General features: G+C 49.3%; 2 protein-coding genes across 2 annotated transcripts; both read right to left on the bottom strand.

Annotated features, from left to right (window-relative positions):
• Nucleotides 1-1,189: 1,189 nt before the first annotated feature.
• Nucleotides 1,190-6,786, bottom strand: LOC103536419 (loricrin-like). Its single transcript, XM_008502583.2, has 3 exons — nt 5,543-6,786; nt 3,079-3,301; nt 1,190-1,912 (listed from the first exon to the last, which is right to left on the bottom strand). Exons 1-3 carry the CDS (start codon nt 6,784-6,786, stop codon nt 1,190-1,192), a joined length of 2,190 nt encoding a protein of 729 aa, XP_008500805.2.
• Nucleotides 6,787-10,070: 3,284 nt separating this feature from the next.
• On the bottom strand, nt 10,071-15,663 carry LOC103536418 (loricrin-like). The gene is made up of 4 exons (XM_030464952.1): nt 15,243-15,663; nt 15,100-15,180; nt 14,797-15,050; nt 10,071-11,597 (listed from the first exon to the last, which is right to left on the bottom strand). The coding sequence occupies exons 1-4, from the start codon at nt 15,661-15,663 to the stop codon at nt 10,071-10,073; spliced, it is 2,283 nt and encodes a 760-aa protein (XP_030320812.1).
• Nucleotides 15,664-18,696: the final 3,033 nt, after the last annotated feature.

Here is an 18,696-nt window from a genome sequence, read left to right on the forward strand (position 1 = left end):
GATACCTGGTGTGGTAGCAAACCCAGGGCTAGAGCTCAGAGCATTTATGGTTTGTAACCTGTGGTGTTTGATGAACATTGGGTCAAGGTTTGCTTGGATTTTGATCAAGCTGAAAGGGTGAAAATCCTCACAGCAATGGCAAAGAAGTATTTTACAATGTCATTTTATGTGCTTTTATCTTCCTGTTAAATGGGCACAGACCCATGGGTGGGTTTTTTTCTTCATTATCAATACCTGGCATAGTCAAAAAACTCAACAACTGCCCCAAAACATCAAATATTTGGCAGTGATCATGTAGAAAACCAGATGTTCATCATGATGACATCATGTGCTGATGTCCCATCAGCACAGCACAGAGGAACCATCTCCCTGTGCCTAATTTGGGGCCTGATCCTCCCAGAAAAATGCCATGAAGCAGGTTACCACCAAGCAAATCAGCTCCTTCAAGTTGCCTCATGCCACTGGTGCAAGCCCAAGGTTTACGTGCTCTGGGTTACAACATCACCTGCAATCTCTCTGGGATGGGAGCCTGGTGCATAATTGTTTCCAAGTAAACAACCTCGAGCTCCCGAGGTCACGTTGTAAATAATAATCTGTCGGAAATCACCTAGGAGGTTGGAATATCTCCTTAATGCAGCTCTCAGAGTCTGAGCTTTGTGCCCACATCGAGGGGCTGGGCAGGTTTTTTTTTCTTTTTCTATTTGATGGGGGCAGCTCAAGGGGGGAAGCTCTGACTTTAGCCAGAGCAAAATAAAGAAACATTCTCTTGCTGTTTAAAAATGATGTATTTTGATTCTCTCACATGGGCCATTAAATCTGAGTGTGGTTGTAAAATGCACACCAAAAATGTGGGAAGATCACTTCTGTGTTGTGAAGTAGACTCCTAGAGCACCTGCCTATGTTTTGAGTGAGGGAGTGAAAAATGAAAGAAATAATTCAGATACTGGAATTTCCCATAGACTCTGAAGTTTTATTCTCTAACCCATGAGCACAAGGAGGGGGGAGGAGAATCTTTTCCCATCACCAAAGCACAAATCACTTTTCCCAGCAGTGCTTGCCACCATGTCGCTAGCACAACCCAGCACAAGGAAGGCAAAACTACCTGACTGGTAATGATATGGCTGGGGAAAAGCCACTTTGTGGCACGTCCAGGGCACTTTTCCTACAGCAGAGCCAGCTTTGGAGTCAGTCACTTCTGGCTGGGGTGCCAGTCGCTGGTCTTGCTCTGCTGGACCTCAACATTGGGAACGACCACGGGAGATTTTTGCTGCCCCTTGATACTGGGAACAACCACAGAAGATTTCTGCTGCCCCTTGATATTGGGAACGACCACGGGGCATTTCTGCTGCCCCTTGATACTGGGAATGACCACGGGGCATTTCTGCTGCGTGGTTTGGGAGGACCCCCCAGCTTCATAGCTGAGCTCTGGGCCTGCATATCCCCTGATGCCATAGCCTTCTCCACTATAGTACACTGGTCCACCACTGCCCTCATATGATGTCCAGGCATTTTCCCTTGGTGAAGCATCATATCGTATCCCACTGTGGTAGATGGAGCCTCCACCCCGCCATGAGTCTTCACTACTGTGCCCCGTTGCCCGCACGGTGCCATAGAAGGGGACTGTCCCCCCTGAAATACCCCAGACAGGTGTCCCCTGACTGTCACTACTTCTTATTACAATAGATCCATCACCACTACAGCTGAACCCCCCTGAAATGTCATAGGTGGATGATGCTGGCATGGGCTGAAAGGATGAAGGTCCTCGGCTGTAGGTGACTGAACCTTCTCTATCACAGAAGAAGGAGCCATGCCCGTGAATGGTGCCACCTCTCCATCCTCTGTGGTGAGAGGAGATCTCATGGCTGTAGCCCCTGTTCCGGCGGAGACACTTCCTTCGGAGCCAGTGGTAAATCTGAAAGAGAAGAAAAAGCAACAAACCAACAACAAAAAATCAACGCTGCACTGTTTTGCTTTGGTTTTGCTCCACAGGAGGTGGGGAGGTGGCTGGTGGTGTGGTCAGAAAAGCAATTCCAAGCTTCAAAGCTGGGCACTGCCCAACTGTTCTTCAAATGTGAGATCATTTTGACTCTTCTTGGGGGGGCTTTTCTTTTTTTTTTTTTTTATCTCCAAGGTGTATTTCTGGAGCATCAAAATCTGAAATACAGTCTTTTAACCTCTAAGAACTGTCATGGTTTTTCCCACTGATCTTCATGACTGCAACAGCAGAGCTGTAAAAATAGCAAGCATTAACCTTGCTGCTGTTTTTAAACTGTGGCAAGAGTGGTGGATCTGGATTTCCATGGAAGATGATGTTGCTGGCTGCATTGTTGCCATCATTGCATCCCCAAAGCTCTTTTGCATAAGGTGCCATGGAAGAATGTTGCCACTATAGAGTAGAGCACAGGCTTGTTAGCAGATAATATCAAAAATGTGTCCTGCATGTTGCAAAGACCTCCAGACCTGTGGCTGATGATCAAAGACGATGCAGCCACAGCATGCTGGTCTCACTACGTATTCATCTGGGGTTTCAGCCTCTGGCTCCCAGTCCAGTGACCTGACTTTGCCTTCTTTCCTTCTTCTTTCCTTGTGATCTGCTCCTCACAAGGAACCATACAAACCCCAAGAACTTTGCTAGGGATGCTCAGGCAGCGTGAGTAGCTCTGCAAGCATGTGTCAAGTTCTCAAATGAAGCTTTCTCCCAGGAATATGAAATAATAAAGTCTCAAAAAAACCCCAAACCAAACCAAACCAACCCCAAAACCAAAACAAAAACCCAAGAAAAAAGAGCAGACTTACCTTCTTGAGCCATAAGAAACACATTTAGAAGATAAAAGATGACTGAATGAGGAGCTTTAACACACAGGGAGCTTTATATGGCATTTAGCATATATGGGAAGTGAGACACCCGAAGGAATGTCAGGGATTTATTTACCAATCAAATTCTAATTTCAGTGTTTGCTTTGACTCATGACATCTGATCAATATCTTGCCTTCATCCATCTTGCTGCATTGTATGTGGCAGTAATTGCTACTTCTGTTTAATGATCCTATTCCTGTCCTCCTGCTACAGAGGATCACTTTGGCCCCCAGGGAGGGACACCAGGGAAGGTGGGTGGGAATATGGATGCAGGGGATTGCTGAGAAGAGGATTAGCAAGTGTAGGGCAGAGGGGGGTGGTGGCCAGGTCTTGCAGCATCCAGATGAGCCATGTCCTCCACTGCCAGATTTAATAATGGTTTTCTGGCCAGATCCCCCACTGCCACCTTCTCTGCCCCACTGCATCCTTCTCCCATACCGCAGCCTGAGGAGTCCCCACACCAGCATCCAGAGGAATCCATCATGCTCTTTGAACATGAAGACCCATCCCAGGGAAGGTGCAGGGAAGCTGGTGTGCAGTGGCGTAGCAGCACTGGTGGCTTGGGGCATCCCTGGAAGGATGAGTGGGATCAGTGGGTACTCAGGAGATCCTTTATGCTCTCAGGTGACAAATGCTCAGAAAGCATCTGGTGGCCACACAGCAGGTCAGTCCCTCCAGCATCTTCCTGCCTGCTCCAGTGGGAGGTTTCCTGAGGAAGACATTTGCATCTGAACTAGAAATTCATTAAAAATTAAGCACCCAGTTTGGGTATTTTGCAAGGGTACTGGAGATGCTCTGAGGAAGCCTGAGGGCCCTGGAAAGAATTGTGGAGATGTGAATACCCTAACACTTGTGGATTAGTTCTCTTGTGAAGGATTATGCCTCCAAATGCCTTCCTTCCACTTGGAAAGAGCACCAAACACCAGGGACTCCAGGGACACTGATCCAAAGAGGCGCTCTGGCCATGCAGTGCTGCTCATGATGGTGTCCATGATGTAGACTGTGGGGCTCCAGTTTGACCCTGGAGCACAACTCTGCCAGGTCTGCTTAGCTCTGAGAGTAATTTTGCCCTGGGGACAATGAGTCTCAGCTTTGGCAAAAGGCCACATCTGCTGGGCAGAAAGAAGTTCATGGGGGGGTGGTGCTGCCCGTGGCATTTCAAGGCAGGGTTCCAAAGGTTGGGCAAGGAGAAATAAAGGCCTGGAGACATGATTTGGAGTGTGCTGAGCTGCCTGAGGGGATTGCTGCTGGTTTTATAATTTGCTTCTGTCTTGTTGACCCAGTGTGTGAGGTTTACCCTCTGGGGAGAGCTCCTGCCAGGTTTGCAAAGCTGTGAAGGAAGTGGAAGGATGACGTGGATGTGGACAATGGTGTTATTTGCAACCCCAGGGACCAAGAACTGTCATGGAGCATCATCATGAGTCCGTGTCCTTCAGGACTGAGTGTGTTGGACTTGGTTATGGCTCTCAGCAACACTTCATAGCTCCACAGACATGGTCATGGGGTGCTGGTACCTCAGAGGACCTAAAGCAATGAGCTGGGATGGCTGCACCATGCACAGACACCAAAGGGATCATAGAATTTTCAGAGAATCATTGAATTCCCAGAGTTAAAGGGACCTTTAAGATCATCCAGTTCCAACCTCCATGCCATGGGCAGGGACACCTCCCACCAGCTCAGGTTGCTCGGAGCCCCATCCAGCCTGGCCTTAAAAACTTCCAGGGATGGGGCAGCCACCACCTCTCTGGACAACCTGTGCCAGGGTCTCACCACCCTCATGGTGAAAAACTTCTTCCTCAATTCCAATCTAAATCTCCCCTCTTCTAGTTTGAACCCATCCCCCCATGTCCTATCACTCCGTGACATCCTAACAAGTCCCTCCCCAGCTTTCCTGTAGCCCCTTCAGATACTGGAAGGCCACAATGAAGTCTCCTGGGAGCCATCTCCTCTCCAGACTGAACACTCTTTAGCACCTCCATGTCCCTCCTGTAATAGGGGCTCCAAACCTGGACTCAGGACTCCAGGTGGGGTCTCACAAGAGCAGACTAGAGCGGGGACAATCACCTCCCTCCACCTCCTGGCCACAATCCTTTTGATGCAGCCCAGGATCTGGTTGGCTTTCTGGGCTGCAAGTGTGCACTGTTGGGTGGTGGGTGCTATGGATTCTATGGGTGCTTGATGTTTTAGGCTGTGCTGTTACCCTGTCACACAGCCCAGGGTGGGGGGAAGTGAAAGTGGAAACTCCCTGTGGCTATGGATTGGGTAGCTTTACAGCTGCATCTACAGCAAAGCACTATTGAACCCATCATCTTCTTGAAAAAGAGGAGTGAGGTGTCTCATCAGATGGACTTCTACCTTCCAAGAGCTGATGGCAATATAATAAAAAATGAACTCCCCCCAAAAAGAAAACTTTGAGATATTGTGACATTTATTGCCCATATAACATGCCTGTTGGAAAAGAAGCATTCAAAAGTTTGGGTTGCCTTTCAAAGACCACCCAACACCAGCTGAAGGGCACCAGGATCTTAATTCTGGAGTCCTCATCACAGGAACACAACATCAAGGGAGGAAAAGAGAACACATTGGTAAGAAAGAGGCAAAGAGACCAGATCTGGAGGGACAAAAGGTGACATGGCAGAGGCAGAGTTGCTCTTGATGAGTGTCAGGACCACATGTGGTTGTTACTTCTGGTAGCTGGGAGACCAGGGGCAGGCCTGCTTGGTCTGATGGGACTCGATGTGGGGAATAGCAATGGGACATTTCTGCTGCGTGGACTGGTGGGACCCCCCACTGCCCCCTCCAGAGCTGATGATGACGGTGTGGCTTGAGGAACTGCCACTGCTGCCACTGGATCCTCCACTGCAGCATCCAGAGGAGCCCCCTGCTCCACCACCTGAGCTGATGATGATCTGGCCAGATCCCTCACTGCTACCACTGCACCCTCCTCCCATGCCACAGCTGGAGGATCCTCCACTGCAACATCCAGAGGAACCTCCACTGCCTCCACCTCCAATGATGATCTTGCCTCCTGAAGAGCTACCACTGCATCCTCCTCCTATCCCATAGCCTGAGGATCCCCCACCACAGCATCCAGAGGATCCCCCACTGCTTCCACCTCCAATTATAATCTTTGATCCTGATGACCCAGCACTGGATTCCCCTCCCATGCCACAGCTTGAGTGTCCACTGCAGCATCCAGATGAACCACCTCCTCCACCACCTGAGCTAATAACAATCTTCTGCCCAGATCCTCCACTGCCACTGCTACATCCTCCTCCTATCCCATAGCCTGAGGATCCTCCACTGCTACATCCAGAGCAGCCTCCGCTGCCTCCACCTGCAATGATGCTCTTTGATCCTGAAGACCCACTGCTGTATCCTCCCCCCATTCCATAGCCTGAAGATCCTCTGCTGCAGCATCCAGAGGATCCCCCACTACCTCCACCTCCAACTATGATCCCACCTCCTGAAGACCCACCACTGCATCCCCCACCACAGCATCCAGAGGAGCCTCCGCTAATTCCACCTCCTAACATGCTCTTCGATCCTGAAGAACCACCACTGGATCCTCCTCCCATGCCACCACTGGCTCCCCAACCACAACATCCAGATGAGCCACCCCCTCCACCACCTGAGCTAATAATGGTTTTCTGGCCTGATCTCCCACTGCCACCACTGCATCCCCCTCCCATGCCCCAGCCTGAGGAGCCCCCACTGCAGCAGGATCCACCTCCTCCACCTCCAGAGCTGATGATGATCTTGCCAGAGCCTCCACTGGAGCTTCCTGAGCCTGAACCCCCACAGCAGGAGGAGCCCTGTGCCTGGTGGCTGGAGGAGCTGCCCCCGTGGCAGGAGGAGCCCCCACTGTGGCATCCACTGGACTGGGAGGACATTCCATGGCAACCTCCGGAGCTCTGTCTGGAGCACATCTTGGAGCAGAGAACCTGCAAGAAACAGAAAGGAGGCCCCTGGAGATGCTGCTGAGCCTTTGACAGAAAACCAAAGATGGAGCAGAACCCTGGCAAACCCCCATCTTCTGCTGTCTTACAAGAATGGCAGCTTCAGAAACTTCCTCCCCCGTGTTAGAAAGAAGGAAAGACCGGCTAGGAAAAGCTCCCAGGTCTGCAGATCATTAACAATCCCAGAAAAACTCCATGTGTGGGAACACTGAGAGTCACCCTGGGGATCTGCACACATGCTCTGACAAGCTCAGAGCAGGCGGTCTGTAAATTTTAATCCCACTGAAGAAAATCCTGGATTTATAAATTGTTGCCACTCCCAGACGCTGAGAATTCAGCCCTAATTTTGTGCCCTCGGAACACCAATGCCAACATCCTCCTGCATGGAAGGCCATCCTGTTGGCACACCAAATTCTTGTCAAAGAATCCCATCTGACCTCAAGCCCCTCATTCAAAGCAAGCTCAGGGAACACCTGGTAGAGAAACTTTGCTGAAAAAGGTCCTATGTCAATAGGCTTACCTTCAGTGGAGCTGGAAAGGTGTGTGAGGCTTGGTGGCAGTTGAATGAGGAGCCTCAGGATAGGTGCGTTTTTATATCGTGTGCGTTCTGCTCTTCAGGGAAATGAGACACCCAAAGGAATGCTGAAAGATTGATCTACTGAGCCCGACTTTAGCTACCTCCTTCTTTGACTCACTTGCAGTAGAGAGGTGATCTGAAGGAGATGCATTGGTCACGTTCTGCAGGTGTTAATTCTACTTAATGATTTGTTTCCGGGAGTCTTGCTCCGAAAAGTTGAGAGTGAACGAATCCTGGGGGACGTTTCCCCTGGGAGTCCCCACCCTGGAGATCCTCACTGTGTTCCTGCAAGGCTGCAGCTCCTTGGGTGCTCAGCAAAGAGTGGAGATGGAACAGATGTTGAGGGATGAAGGCTGGAATGAGTTTGTGGTAGAGGGTGGTGGAAGGACGAGGGGAAAGCATGTGTTGGACTTGAGATGCAGAGAATTTTGGGGAAAAAGGGTCTCCTCAATGACTGAGGAGCTGGAGAGGGGGCAAGAGGACCTTGAGCCTGCTGGGAAAGGCAACCATATGCTCAGCAGGCCAGAGGTACAACCTCTGCTTTAGAGCACCTCAGCCCAGGTACATTTCTGAAGGCCCTGTGAGGATGTCAGAGACATGGGGGCCATGTTCCCTCATCCTTTTGGGAGCTCAAGGTGGAAACTGCTCTTGGATGGAGAAGAGAGATCTGTGCTCATCTCCAGCCTCCCAGGGCTCCTGGCCAGCGGGTAGGGGAAGCCTTGAAATCTTTCTCCTTGCCAAGGTGCATTTGAAGGCCATCAAGACCCTACCCTTGAACTCTAGGACATGAAACATTTCTTCTCTCTCAACATTGTCTGAGGGCCCTGCTTCACAGGTCTGAGTCTATAGGGGCATCCGGGTGTTTTACATGCAGGAGAACAACAGTTACTGCAACACTGCCTGCCGTGTTTTGCAGTAGCTTCATCCTGGCCTTGCATCATGCATGCTTGGAGGCTGACAGCAGCATCCACCCCCGTGTGAGACTGAGTAGAGGAAAGCATAATTGAGGGTTTTTTAGCTGAGAGGATGCATGACAGCAGCAGCAGGGCCACCCCTGTCACCCTGAGCATCATTTTGAGCCCCACGCAACTTCATTGGTGTGGGGACAGGAGCATCAGCACCAGGGTACAAGGGGCTTCCTTCATTTTTGCTTTGGATTCCTTCCAGTGGCCTCAGCTCTGCTCTCATCACCAATCTTAAGGTCTCTCTGCAGTTCTGGCTCTCACCCATGGAGCGTGGGTGTTGAGCATCACAACACTGATCCCTTCTGTGCCTTCAACCCGTAGGGACTTGCACAAAGGGACACGTGAGATCTGCAGCTCATGGGGACTCGGGGTGTGAGGGGAGGCTCTGGAGGCTCTCAGCAGGGGTGCTGAGAGGTTGGAGAACCCAGGGCTGGACCTTGTAAAAACTGGAAACACTGAACCTGTAGCACATGCACGTGGGTGGCACTTGCCACGTGTGGAGGAACAGCAGGGCTGGACCGGCAATTTCTGGGGAGGTCAACGTGCTCCAACTCCCCAGATTAAAGGGCAACTTTGATACCTGTGTGAGGTGAAGGCAAGGGTGGATGCAAAACGCTTCCTGGTGGACACTGCTCCAAATTTGGGTCACACTGCCTATTTCCTGCTGCTCTGTCTGTGCCCTTTCTGGCCCTGCAGCCCAGTAACCCCCAGGATGAGCTGACAGGTCACATCATCTTGCAACACTGTGAACATCTCAAGGGATGGTGCCTTGGTGGGCATTGTTGGGACAGAGACAAAAACCTTGGCCAGACCCTAGAATCCTTTTTTACAGCAGCTTCCTTGGTGCAGAGCAATGCCAAGACTGACAGCATGGGGCATGGTGGAGAAACGGTTGGGTAAGGGGAACTTAATTTTCAAACTAATTTAATTAATAACAGAAAAAAAAATCTGATAAGGCAGAAGCCCATTGGTCAGGATTCATCAAACGTTTGCATGGGTGATGATTGTTTTTATTCCTAATTTTGTTTCCTGCCCAACGCTTGTGTGTGTGAGATGGACAAAAATACCTCTTAGCTTAAAATTTACCAAACTCAAGACTGTCATCACACATTGTTGACTTCAGCACAAACACTTCTGGATGGTTCCAACCATAATGAATGGTCTCCTTGTAATAGATTTAGAGAAATAGTCTCCAAAAATCCCCAACTTGATCTCCAAAGGTTGCTGCTGCCTGCACTGGAAATCCCTGCAGTGAAACCCCAAGCGTGTGGTTTGCTCTGGGAAGGGGAAACTGAGGTGGACCTGTTCTCCAGGTTGATGTTACAGCCTTGGTGGACATTGGCTGCAAGAGAGATGCAGATTATCTGCTTGAGCAACAAGGTCTCTCTCAACGAGGTTGTTGCCACCCATCTCCTCCAGCACCACATGCTGGAGATTTCCCAGGTGAATGTCTTTGATGTATTCCTCATTTTTTAAAAGTAATCAGGGGGCTGACAAAGAATAAAAGCAACCAGGCAAAAGCAGTTTTGTCTGAACACAGCAATTTTTATTTCTCTTCACACAGATGAGTGAGAAGAACCAGCAGGGAGTCCAGATCGCAGGGGTGCAGCACCAAGGGATGAGAAGGGCAGAGAACACGCTGGGAGGAAAGAGCAAACTTGGAAGACAGAGGTGGGGCTGTTCTTGCTGAGAACTGGGGTTTCATGTGGCTGTCACTTCTGGTGGCTCTGGGGCCAGTGGCAGGGCTGCTTGATCTGATGGGACTCGATGTGGGGAATGGTAATGGGGCATTTGTGCTGCATGGACTGGTGGGACCCTCCACTGCCCCCTCCAGAGCTGATGATGATGGTGTGGCCTGAAGAACTGCCACCACCGGATCCTCCACCACAGCATCCAGAGGATCCTCCACCACCTCCTCCACCTCCCATGATGATCTTGCTTCCTGAAGAGCCACCACCGGATCCTCCTCCCATGCCACCACTGGATCCTCCACAACAGCATCCAGAGGATCCTCCACCACCTCCTCCACCTCCCATGATGATCTTGGTTCCAGAAGACCCACCACTGGATCCTCCTCCCATGCCCCAGCCTGAGGAGCCTCCACCACCTCCTCCACCTCCACCTCCACCTCCCAATATGCTCTTTGATCCTCCTCCCATGCCACCACCAGATCCTCCACCACAGCATCCAGAGGATCCTCCACCACCTCCTCCACCTCCAATGATGATCTTGGTTCCAGAAGATCCACCACTGGATCCTCCTCCCATGCCCCAGCCTGAGGAACCTCCACCTCCTCCACCTCCACCTCCCATTATGCTCTTTGATCCTCCTCCCATGCCACCACCAGATCCTCCACCACAGCATCCAGAGGATCCTCCACCACCTCCTCCACCTCCAATGATGATCTTGGTTCCAGAAGATCCACCACTGGATCCTCCCCCCATGCCCCAGCCTGAGGAACCTCCACCACCACCACCTCCACCTCCCATTATGCTCTTTGATCCTCCTCCCATGCCACCACCAGATCCTCCACCACAGCATCCAGAGGATCCTCCACCACCTCCTCCACCTCCAATGATGATCTTGGTTCCAGAAGATCCACCACTGGATCCTCCCCCCATGCCCCAGCCTGAGGAACCTCCACCACCACCACCTCCACCTCCCATTATGCTCTTTGATCCTCCTCCCATGCCACCACCAGATCCTCCACCACAACATCCAGAGGATCCTCCACCACCTCCTCCACCTCCCATGATGATCTTGGTTCCAGAAGATCCACCACTGGATCCTCCTCCCATGCCCCAGCCTGAGGAGCCTCCACCACCTCCTCCACCTCCACCTCCCATTATGCTCTTTGATCCTCCTCCCATTCCACCACTGGATCCTCCACCACAACATCCAGAGGATCCTCCACCACCTCCTCCACCTCCACCTCCCATTATGCTCTTTGATCCTCCTCCCATTCCACCACCGGATCCTCCTCCCATGCCCCAGCCTGAGGAGCCCCCACTGCAGCAGGATCCACCTCCTCCACCTCCAGAGCTGATGATGATCTTGCCAGAGCCTCCACTGGAGCTTCCTGAGCCTGAACCCCCACAGCAGGAGGAGCCCTGTGTCTGGTGGCTGGAGGAGCTGCCCCCGTGGCAGGAGGAGCCCCCACTGTGGCATCCACTGGACTGGGAGGACATTCCATGGCAACCTCCAGAGCTCTGTCTGGAGCACATCTTGGAGCAAAGAACCTGCAAGAAACAGCAGACTTTGTCACAAGAATTCCCCCAAACAGAAGGCCCCCTGCACAGTGACACAGGCACAGAGCCTCTGGAATCAAGGAGCTTCCTTTCTTCCAAGCCCTCTGTGCTCCATGATCTCCACACACAAAACCTCTCCCTAGCAGGAGATCACCAGGTTGCTCGAGTTAATCACACCCTGGTTTAAAGTGTTGAACCCAAATCAGTTCCATCTCCATCTCCATCTGATGACTTTCATTAGGAAATCCTGAAGGTCTTGTCTCTTTGGGGTGAGGTTTTTTGGGGGCACAGAGTTTGGTCAAATGTGGGTCCCCTCTTCTCTTCCAGACCCCTTTTCTCCTTTTTTTTTTTTTTTTTTTTTTTTTTTTCCTGGTACATGAAAGTTTTGCTTTGACCTTGCAGTGACCTTGGCCTAGCCCACCCTTCTCCAGTGCTATCTCTAATCCCGGAACATTATCAGTCCCAGGAGCAGACACTGACAAACATGGATTTCAGCAACTGCAATTACATGGAAGAGAATGAACTGGAAAGTAAAATTACTAGGAGAAAATTGGTTCTATATTGGATCAAAGCAGGAGATGAGGGATGATCCTGCTTCTGCTGACATCCACAGGAGATTTAACTTCATCCAAGCTTCCAACCACCACCCACCAGGTGCTCATTTCCACAGCATTTATGTTTTGCAAGCGTGAAAATAGGAGAAGAACTGCACTCACCTTTCCTGGCTCCAGCAACGGGTACAAGAGAGCAAAGCTGAGCGAATGAAGCCCTCTGAGATCCATCAACTTTTATACCATTGTAAATTTTCCCAAGTGGGAAGTGAGACATCCAAAGGAATGGTGATAGTTTTATTTACTAAACAATCTGTCCTCCTACAACCCACTTGTCCTGACTCATTAAATCCGATCAATGTTTCTCTCGTGCATCATTTCCTCGGCTACCTGTAGGATGGATCATGGGAACCTGGCTGTTGACTTTCAAGGTAGAATTGTGAGACTCCATCTAACCCCCTCCACTTGAGATGGGAGATCACAGAATCATAAAATGGTTTGGGTTGGAAGAGGCCTTTAAAGACCACTTAATCCAACCTTCCTGCAGTAAGCAGGGCCATCTCCAGGTGCATCCCTTTCCAGTGCATCCCTGGGGCATCTTCGTAGTCTTTACACGGCAAATATGGATTTCCAGAGCCCCTTCTGCTATCAGTCACCACCTGAGCAGCAGGGGATGAACATTGTAGCAGGGTCTGTAGTGATAGAAGAAGGGGTGATGGCTTTGAACTGAAAGAAGGAAGGTTTAGACCAGATAGAAGGAAGAAATTTTTTCATAATGAAGGTGGTAAAACATTGGCCCAGGTTGCCCAGAGAGGTTGTAGATGCTCCATCCCTGGAAACTCTCGAGATCAGGTTGGATGGGGCTGTGAGCAACCTGATCTTGTTGAAGATGGCCCCGGTCACTGCAGGGGAGGTTGGACTAAACCTTTAAAGGTCTCTTCCAACTTGAACCATTCTATGATTCTTGTTTGGATGCACCACTATGGACAGCAGGGAGGTCAGGCAGGCTTCATGTTGCTCCTGGGAGGAAGGGTGATGCCTTTTTGAGAAAGAGGTTGAAGTGCTGCAGGTAGAGGGTACCAGATCAAGCACCCAACCTGTGTATCAGCATCTTGATGGATATTAATCAAAAGGATGAATTCACTCTGGTTTGGGAGATGGCTCTGGTATTTCTGAAGAAGAAACAAGATCTGAGGACATGCTGTGCCCTTGATATCACCTGGAGAGCCTCTGGAACATGGCTTCTGGTTTTATTGGTCCTTGGCCATTTCTGGGTGCAGGGGCATTCAAGAGAAGTGCTCCCTCCTCCTTGAAGTGGGACCCCAAAATTTCTGTTAGGACCCCTCAGGCAACAGCCAGGCTGATGGTGATATTTTAGAATACTGTGACTTTCCACCATAAAATCCCAGGTCATTTGGCTTTTTCAGTGCCAACACCAGCTGGAGGAGCTCATCCAGGTGTCTTTTGAGAATGCTGTGTCCCTGGGGTCCCCAGAAAGGAGAGGACAGAGGAGAGAGGCACATGTAATCATGAAACTTGTCTACCCACTAGAGGTGTGGGTCACTCCTGTTGCTTCTGGGACAGCTCCAGGCATCTGTCATCTGCCACAGGTAGAAAGTTCACACGTAGAAGGTTTATTGTCCTTTCCTTGCTAATTGCCAGAATCCACCACATCAAAGAAATCACTTCCCCTGGGGAAACTCCCTTTGAAGAGTCATACCCAGAGCTGCATCTTCTTCCTGTGGGAATGAGAAGATCCCTAGTTACTGCAACCTGAGCATCTCAACCCAGGAGCTTTTGGAAGTTCTGGCCTTGCTGCTGGATCCATGAGGGGTTCAGAGCTGGACTAAAGGTTGGAGAGATCCCTCATTTCTCTTCTGCATCTGTTTGGTGCAACTGTGACCACCAAGGGCTCCTGCATCACACATATGCAAGGACTTCACACTTAAAATAATACCTTGCAGACCTTTGTACCAGAGTTTTCCTAATTTTTCCTCTCCTAACCCATTGAAAACTTCCTTGGGCACTGCGGGATGTTTTGATCAAGCAGAGAGATTTATTTATATATATTTATTTATATCTAACTGTGTGGGATTGTTATTGGTGGGCTGAAGTATGGATCCTGAGTAGCAACAGACATCAGAAGGCCACCTAAGATTATTTATTGAGTCCTACACCTCTTCTCCAGGTGGGTGTTCAATGCACTTGTGCTCTGGAGCTTTGTTACAACAGCATCACCTCAGAATAAAACCATAATACTGGAAATAATGGAAAGGTTGTGGTGTGAAGCAAAATCCAACCACACAGACTCTGAAGATCTTTAGAATTGCAAGTTTTATTGTCTTTAGCAAGCATTAGAAAGTTGAGACAGAGAACAAGACATATGAATAAACCCTGGCTGGAAGATATTGATATCCAACACCAGAGGTTCTGGCCAGCTTGAGAGCTGAACAGAAAAATCTCAAGGAAGAGGAGAAAGGAATAATGCAAATATTTTTCAATTTAATAGAGGAAGAAATGTGAGGCATGTTCATATCTTGGGCTTTCTTGATCTCAGAGTCCCTTCTGTAGCCACTACTTGTGTTTAGTCTGAGGTGGCCAGGTGATTGGCTGGGTCTGCTGTTGAATGGATGAACCACCTCCACCTCCGCCTCCTCCTCCTCCACTGGAGCCACCTCCTCCAATGATGATGATGGATCCTTGACCCTGGTGACCTGAACCACCACCACCTCCACCACCACCTCCACCAATGCAGATGGGACCTTGCCCTTGGTGGCTGGAGCCACCTCCTCCTCCTCCACCACCACTACCTCCACCAATGCAGATGGGGCCTTGACCCTGGTGGCCTGAACCACCACCTCCTCCTCCACCTCCTCCTCCTCCTCCTCCCATGCTGCCACCTCCAATGCAGATGGGGCCTTGGCCCTGATGGCTGGACCCACCTCCTCCTCCACCACCACTGCTTCCTCCACCAATAATGCAGACGGCGCCATGGCTTTGGTGACCTGAACTTCCACCTCCTCCTCCACCACCACCACCACCACCACCACCGATGCAAATGGGGCCTTGGCCCTGATGGCTGGACCCACCTCCTCCTCCACCACCACTGCTTCCTCCACCAATAATGCAGACGGCGCCATGGCTTTGGTGCCCTGAACCTCCACCTCCTCCTCCACCACCACTACCACCACCACCGATGCAAATGGGGCCTTGGCCCTGGTGGCCTGAACCACCCCCACCACCACCTCCACCACCACCACCACCACCACCAATAATGCAGATGGGGCTTTGGTGACCTGAACCTCCACCTCCTCCACCACTACCTCCACCACCACCACCAATACAGATGGGTCCTTGGCCTTGGTGCCCTGAACCACCTCCACCTCCTCCTCCCATGCCACCACCTCCAATGCAGGTGGGGCCTTGACTTTGGTGACTTGAGCCACCACCACCTCCACCTCCTCCTCCTCCTCCTCCTCCAATAATGCAGATGGGTATTTGTCCATGGTGGCCTGACCCACCACCACCTCCTCCACCTCCACCTCCACCACCACAACTCATGGATCCTTGGCTCTGGTGGCCTCCTCCTCCTCCTCCTCCCATGGATGATGATATGTGGGCCTGGTAAATAGCACCACCACCGCCGCTGCCTCCTCCTCCATGGCAGGATGATCCTTCACTACTGTGGCAACCTCCTCCTCCACCTCCTCCATGGCAGGAACCACCACCACCTCCATGGCATCCACCAGACATCCCTTGGCTGTCACCTTTCTGCTGATGGGAACCCATCAGTCCAGGCGTCAAGTAGTTCTTGAAGAGAAAGAAAAGAAACAGCCTTAGCAAACCCAGGGGGAGGAAATATTGTGTTCTTGTGCCTCCCCATTCCCTCCCAAAGGCAGGCAAATATATGAAAATATTTTCTGTTCCCTTTTTGCCCCACGATCCACCCCTGATAGCTAACCCAAAAGGTTACTATCAGCCACAGGAGTGGATAAATAAAACAGTTCCCAAGAAGGAGCTGAAAGGTTTTTATCTCATTCCACATCCTTCGATCAGGTCTTCTACAGGATGTCCTCTATCATAAATAACTGCTGATTTTTTTTTTTTCCCTGGGACAGGTGCAACTGTGATCATTGCTTAAAAATTCTTTTTTGTCAAGTTGACAGAGCAGCATGCCACTGCAAGAGGACATCAAGGCCGTGGTACACCAGAATTATCTTTATCCAGATGTGGTTTGGGAATCTCAAAAGGGCTTTAATGCTCTGGGATATGCATTACTATTCTGTATCATACAAGAGACAAAGAACAAGGATCATCATTTGCATGAAAAGAACTCGGTTATGCTTGGAAACTCTCCAGTTTCAGTTTCAAAAGAGCACAGAGCCTGGTTTAATTCTTCTTCTTAAAAAAAAAAAAAAAAAAGAAAAAAAAAGAAAAAAGAAAAGAAAAAAAAGAAAAAAAGAAAAAAAAAGAAAAGAAAAGAAAAGAAAAGAAAAGAAAAGAAAAGAAAAGAAAAGAAAAGAAAAGAAAAGAAAAGAAAAGAAAAGAAAAGAAAAGAAAAGAAAAGAAAAGAAAAAGCAGCTTCACAAAGCTTCAGTAGAAAGAAAACTCCAGATCACTGCTTAAAAGGGTGTGATGGGAGCCTGTACCCAAGGCTGAAACCTACAGGGATTCTGTGAAGTTTAAGCATTTCTTTGGCACTTAACCCCCACCCCAACACACATCACACATCCTGGTCTTCTGGCAGCAATAATTTATATTCCTCTGACAGGCAAGGTCCTAATGAAAAGGATCTATAGGTCAGTGGGATGAGGTGTCCCAAAGAGCCAGAGGAGAAAATGGTTCCTCCAAGAAAAAAGGTTTCCAAAAGAGAACCCTTTTTGATTTAGATAAAAGGCTAATTTTTTAGAGCATAAACTCCCATTTTGTATTTCAGTGCCTTTGTTTCCCTCTTCTTTGCTAAATGCCAGCAAAACCTCGTTATCTTAAGACATATAGTCCAGGAGTATTTCAGAGCTGCCTGTATTTGGTGGTATCACATGATGTTGGGCCCAGAGAAATCAAAGGGCCTCCCAAGCCCATGTTTTCTATATCCCAGCAATCCCCCTTTCCTGTGTGATCAAGTAATCCCACAGAACAAATCCCCCCAAAAAACCCCCTAAAAAAAAATGACTGTAAATAATGAGGGATTTTTGGATTATGAGACCCAAAAACTAGATTTGCTTCCACTTTTTCCAGTTTAGCATCCCCAGGTTAATGAGCCAAGTTAGTTTGCAGCAGCAGCAGGAAATATCTTACCGTGTCCCACGGCACGAACCAGTGGAAAGAGTCAAATGGAGTGAGGAAACGTGGTGTGTGAGAACTTTTATATAGTATCTAGTCCTCCTCTTGGAAAGAAACAATGATTGATTTATTTACTAGCCAAACCCAACCACAACTACCCACTTACTTAGCATAATCTTGGGCTTGTCATTTCTGATTGATATCTTCCCACCACCTCTTTTGTTTTCAGCTATATTAAAGTCATCGGAAGACTCCACCTACTACAAGTCAAATGAAGAAATGAGGAAAAGCAGACACACTTTTGGGTTTTCAGAAAAAAAAACCCAAGTGATTTACTTTTACATCCCCCCTCCAGCAAAGATCCATCATTCCAGAAAGGAAACTTGAAGGGGGAAAGGGGAACTTTTGTCTTTATAGTCATAGATCATATAACTCTCATTCTAGAAAATGTTTCTGAACACCCAGATGTAGCTTTGGAGTATCATTATGTTGTGTTGTAACTGGCAGGTTGGTAGGAGTGTATTATATGTTTATAATGACTCCTACGTTAATGCCAGGGGCTGTAGGGACACACATTGGACTCTGGTCCCATGAGTTTAAGCTGCCCAAAGGACAACACATGCCTGTAAAACCAGAGGCTGAAGTGATGCAAATCTGGGAGGCTCCAGGTGACTTATGGCCTTGGAGGGTTTGACCTATAGAGAAACAAACAGCCCAAGAAGCTGGGAAGTGGTCTTGATGTAGGCTTGAAGTGGGGTAAAAACACCTGAGTGAGGATGGTGACTTTTTGATTTTTAACCACCTTGGCCTGCAGAGGGGCTGCCAGTTATTACACTGAGCTGGTGGCACTGCCAGAACATGGCCACCACATCCCATCACCTTCTGGGACTCATCCACAGCCTTGCAGGCACTGGAAGACCTATCTTTGCCCTCAGGATGGTGGAGTCTCACAACTTCATGGATCCTTCCCAGTGTTTTTCCTTAGACTGTGCCTGACACAGAGAGGAGACATGACCAGCTTAGATAAATTTATCTCTAAAGAAAGTCCAACAGCTATTTCATTGCTGTGTTCACTGGGAGTTATAAACACACCACCAGTGAGAGACATTTGGATGCTCAGATTGAACTATAGGCAAAGACACCATGACAGAAAAGCAGTTCTGAAAAAAAACCCCCAAACTCTTTTGAAAACAGAAAAATCAGAACAGTACTGTGAGTTTTATATCCTTTGGGCAGATAAAAATGCAATAGGCTCT

This window comes from Calypte anna, chromosome 25, assembly GCF_003957555.1.
Source record: "Calypte anna isolate BGI_N300 chromosome 25, bCalAnn1_v1.p, whole genome shotgun sequence".
Lineage (NCBI taxonomy): Eukaryota > Metazoa > Chordata > Aves > Apodiformes > Trochilidae > Calypte > Calypte anna.

Coding starts and splice junctions, on each gene's coding strand:
- LOC103536419 (XM_008502583.2), bottom strand. CDS start 6,786: ATGTGCTCCAGACAGAGCTCCGGAGGTTGCCATGGAATGTCCTCCCAG. Junction 3,302..5,542: donor TGGTCTCCCAGCTACCAGAA/GTAACAACCACA, acceptor GGGACTCCTCAG/GCTGCGGTATGGGAGAAGGA. Junction 1,913..3,078: donor GTCCCTCCCTGGGGGCCAAA/GTGATCCTCTGT, acceptor CTTCTCTTTCAG/ATTTACCACTGGCTCCGAAG.
- LOC103536418 (XM_030464952.1), bottom strand. CDS start 15,663: ATGGACAAATACCCATCTGCATTATTGGAGGAGGAGGAGGAGGAGGAG. Junction 15,181..15,242: donor GGTGGTGGAGGAGGAGGTGG/GTCCAGCCATCA, acceptor GTGGTGGTGGAG/GAGGAGGTGGAAGTTCAGGT. Junction 15,051..15,099: donor CAGTGGTGGTGGAGGAGGAG/GTGGGTCCAGCC, acceptor TGGAGGTGGCAG/CATGGGAGGAGGAGGAGGAG.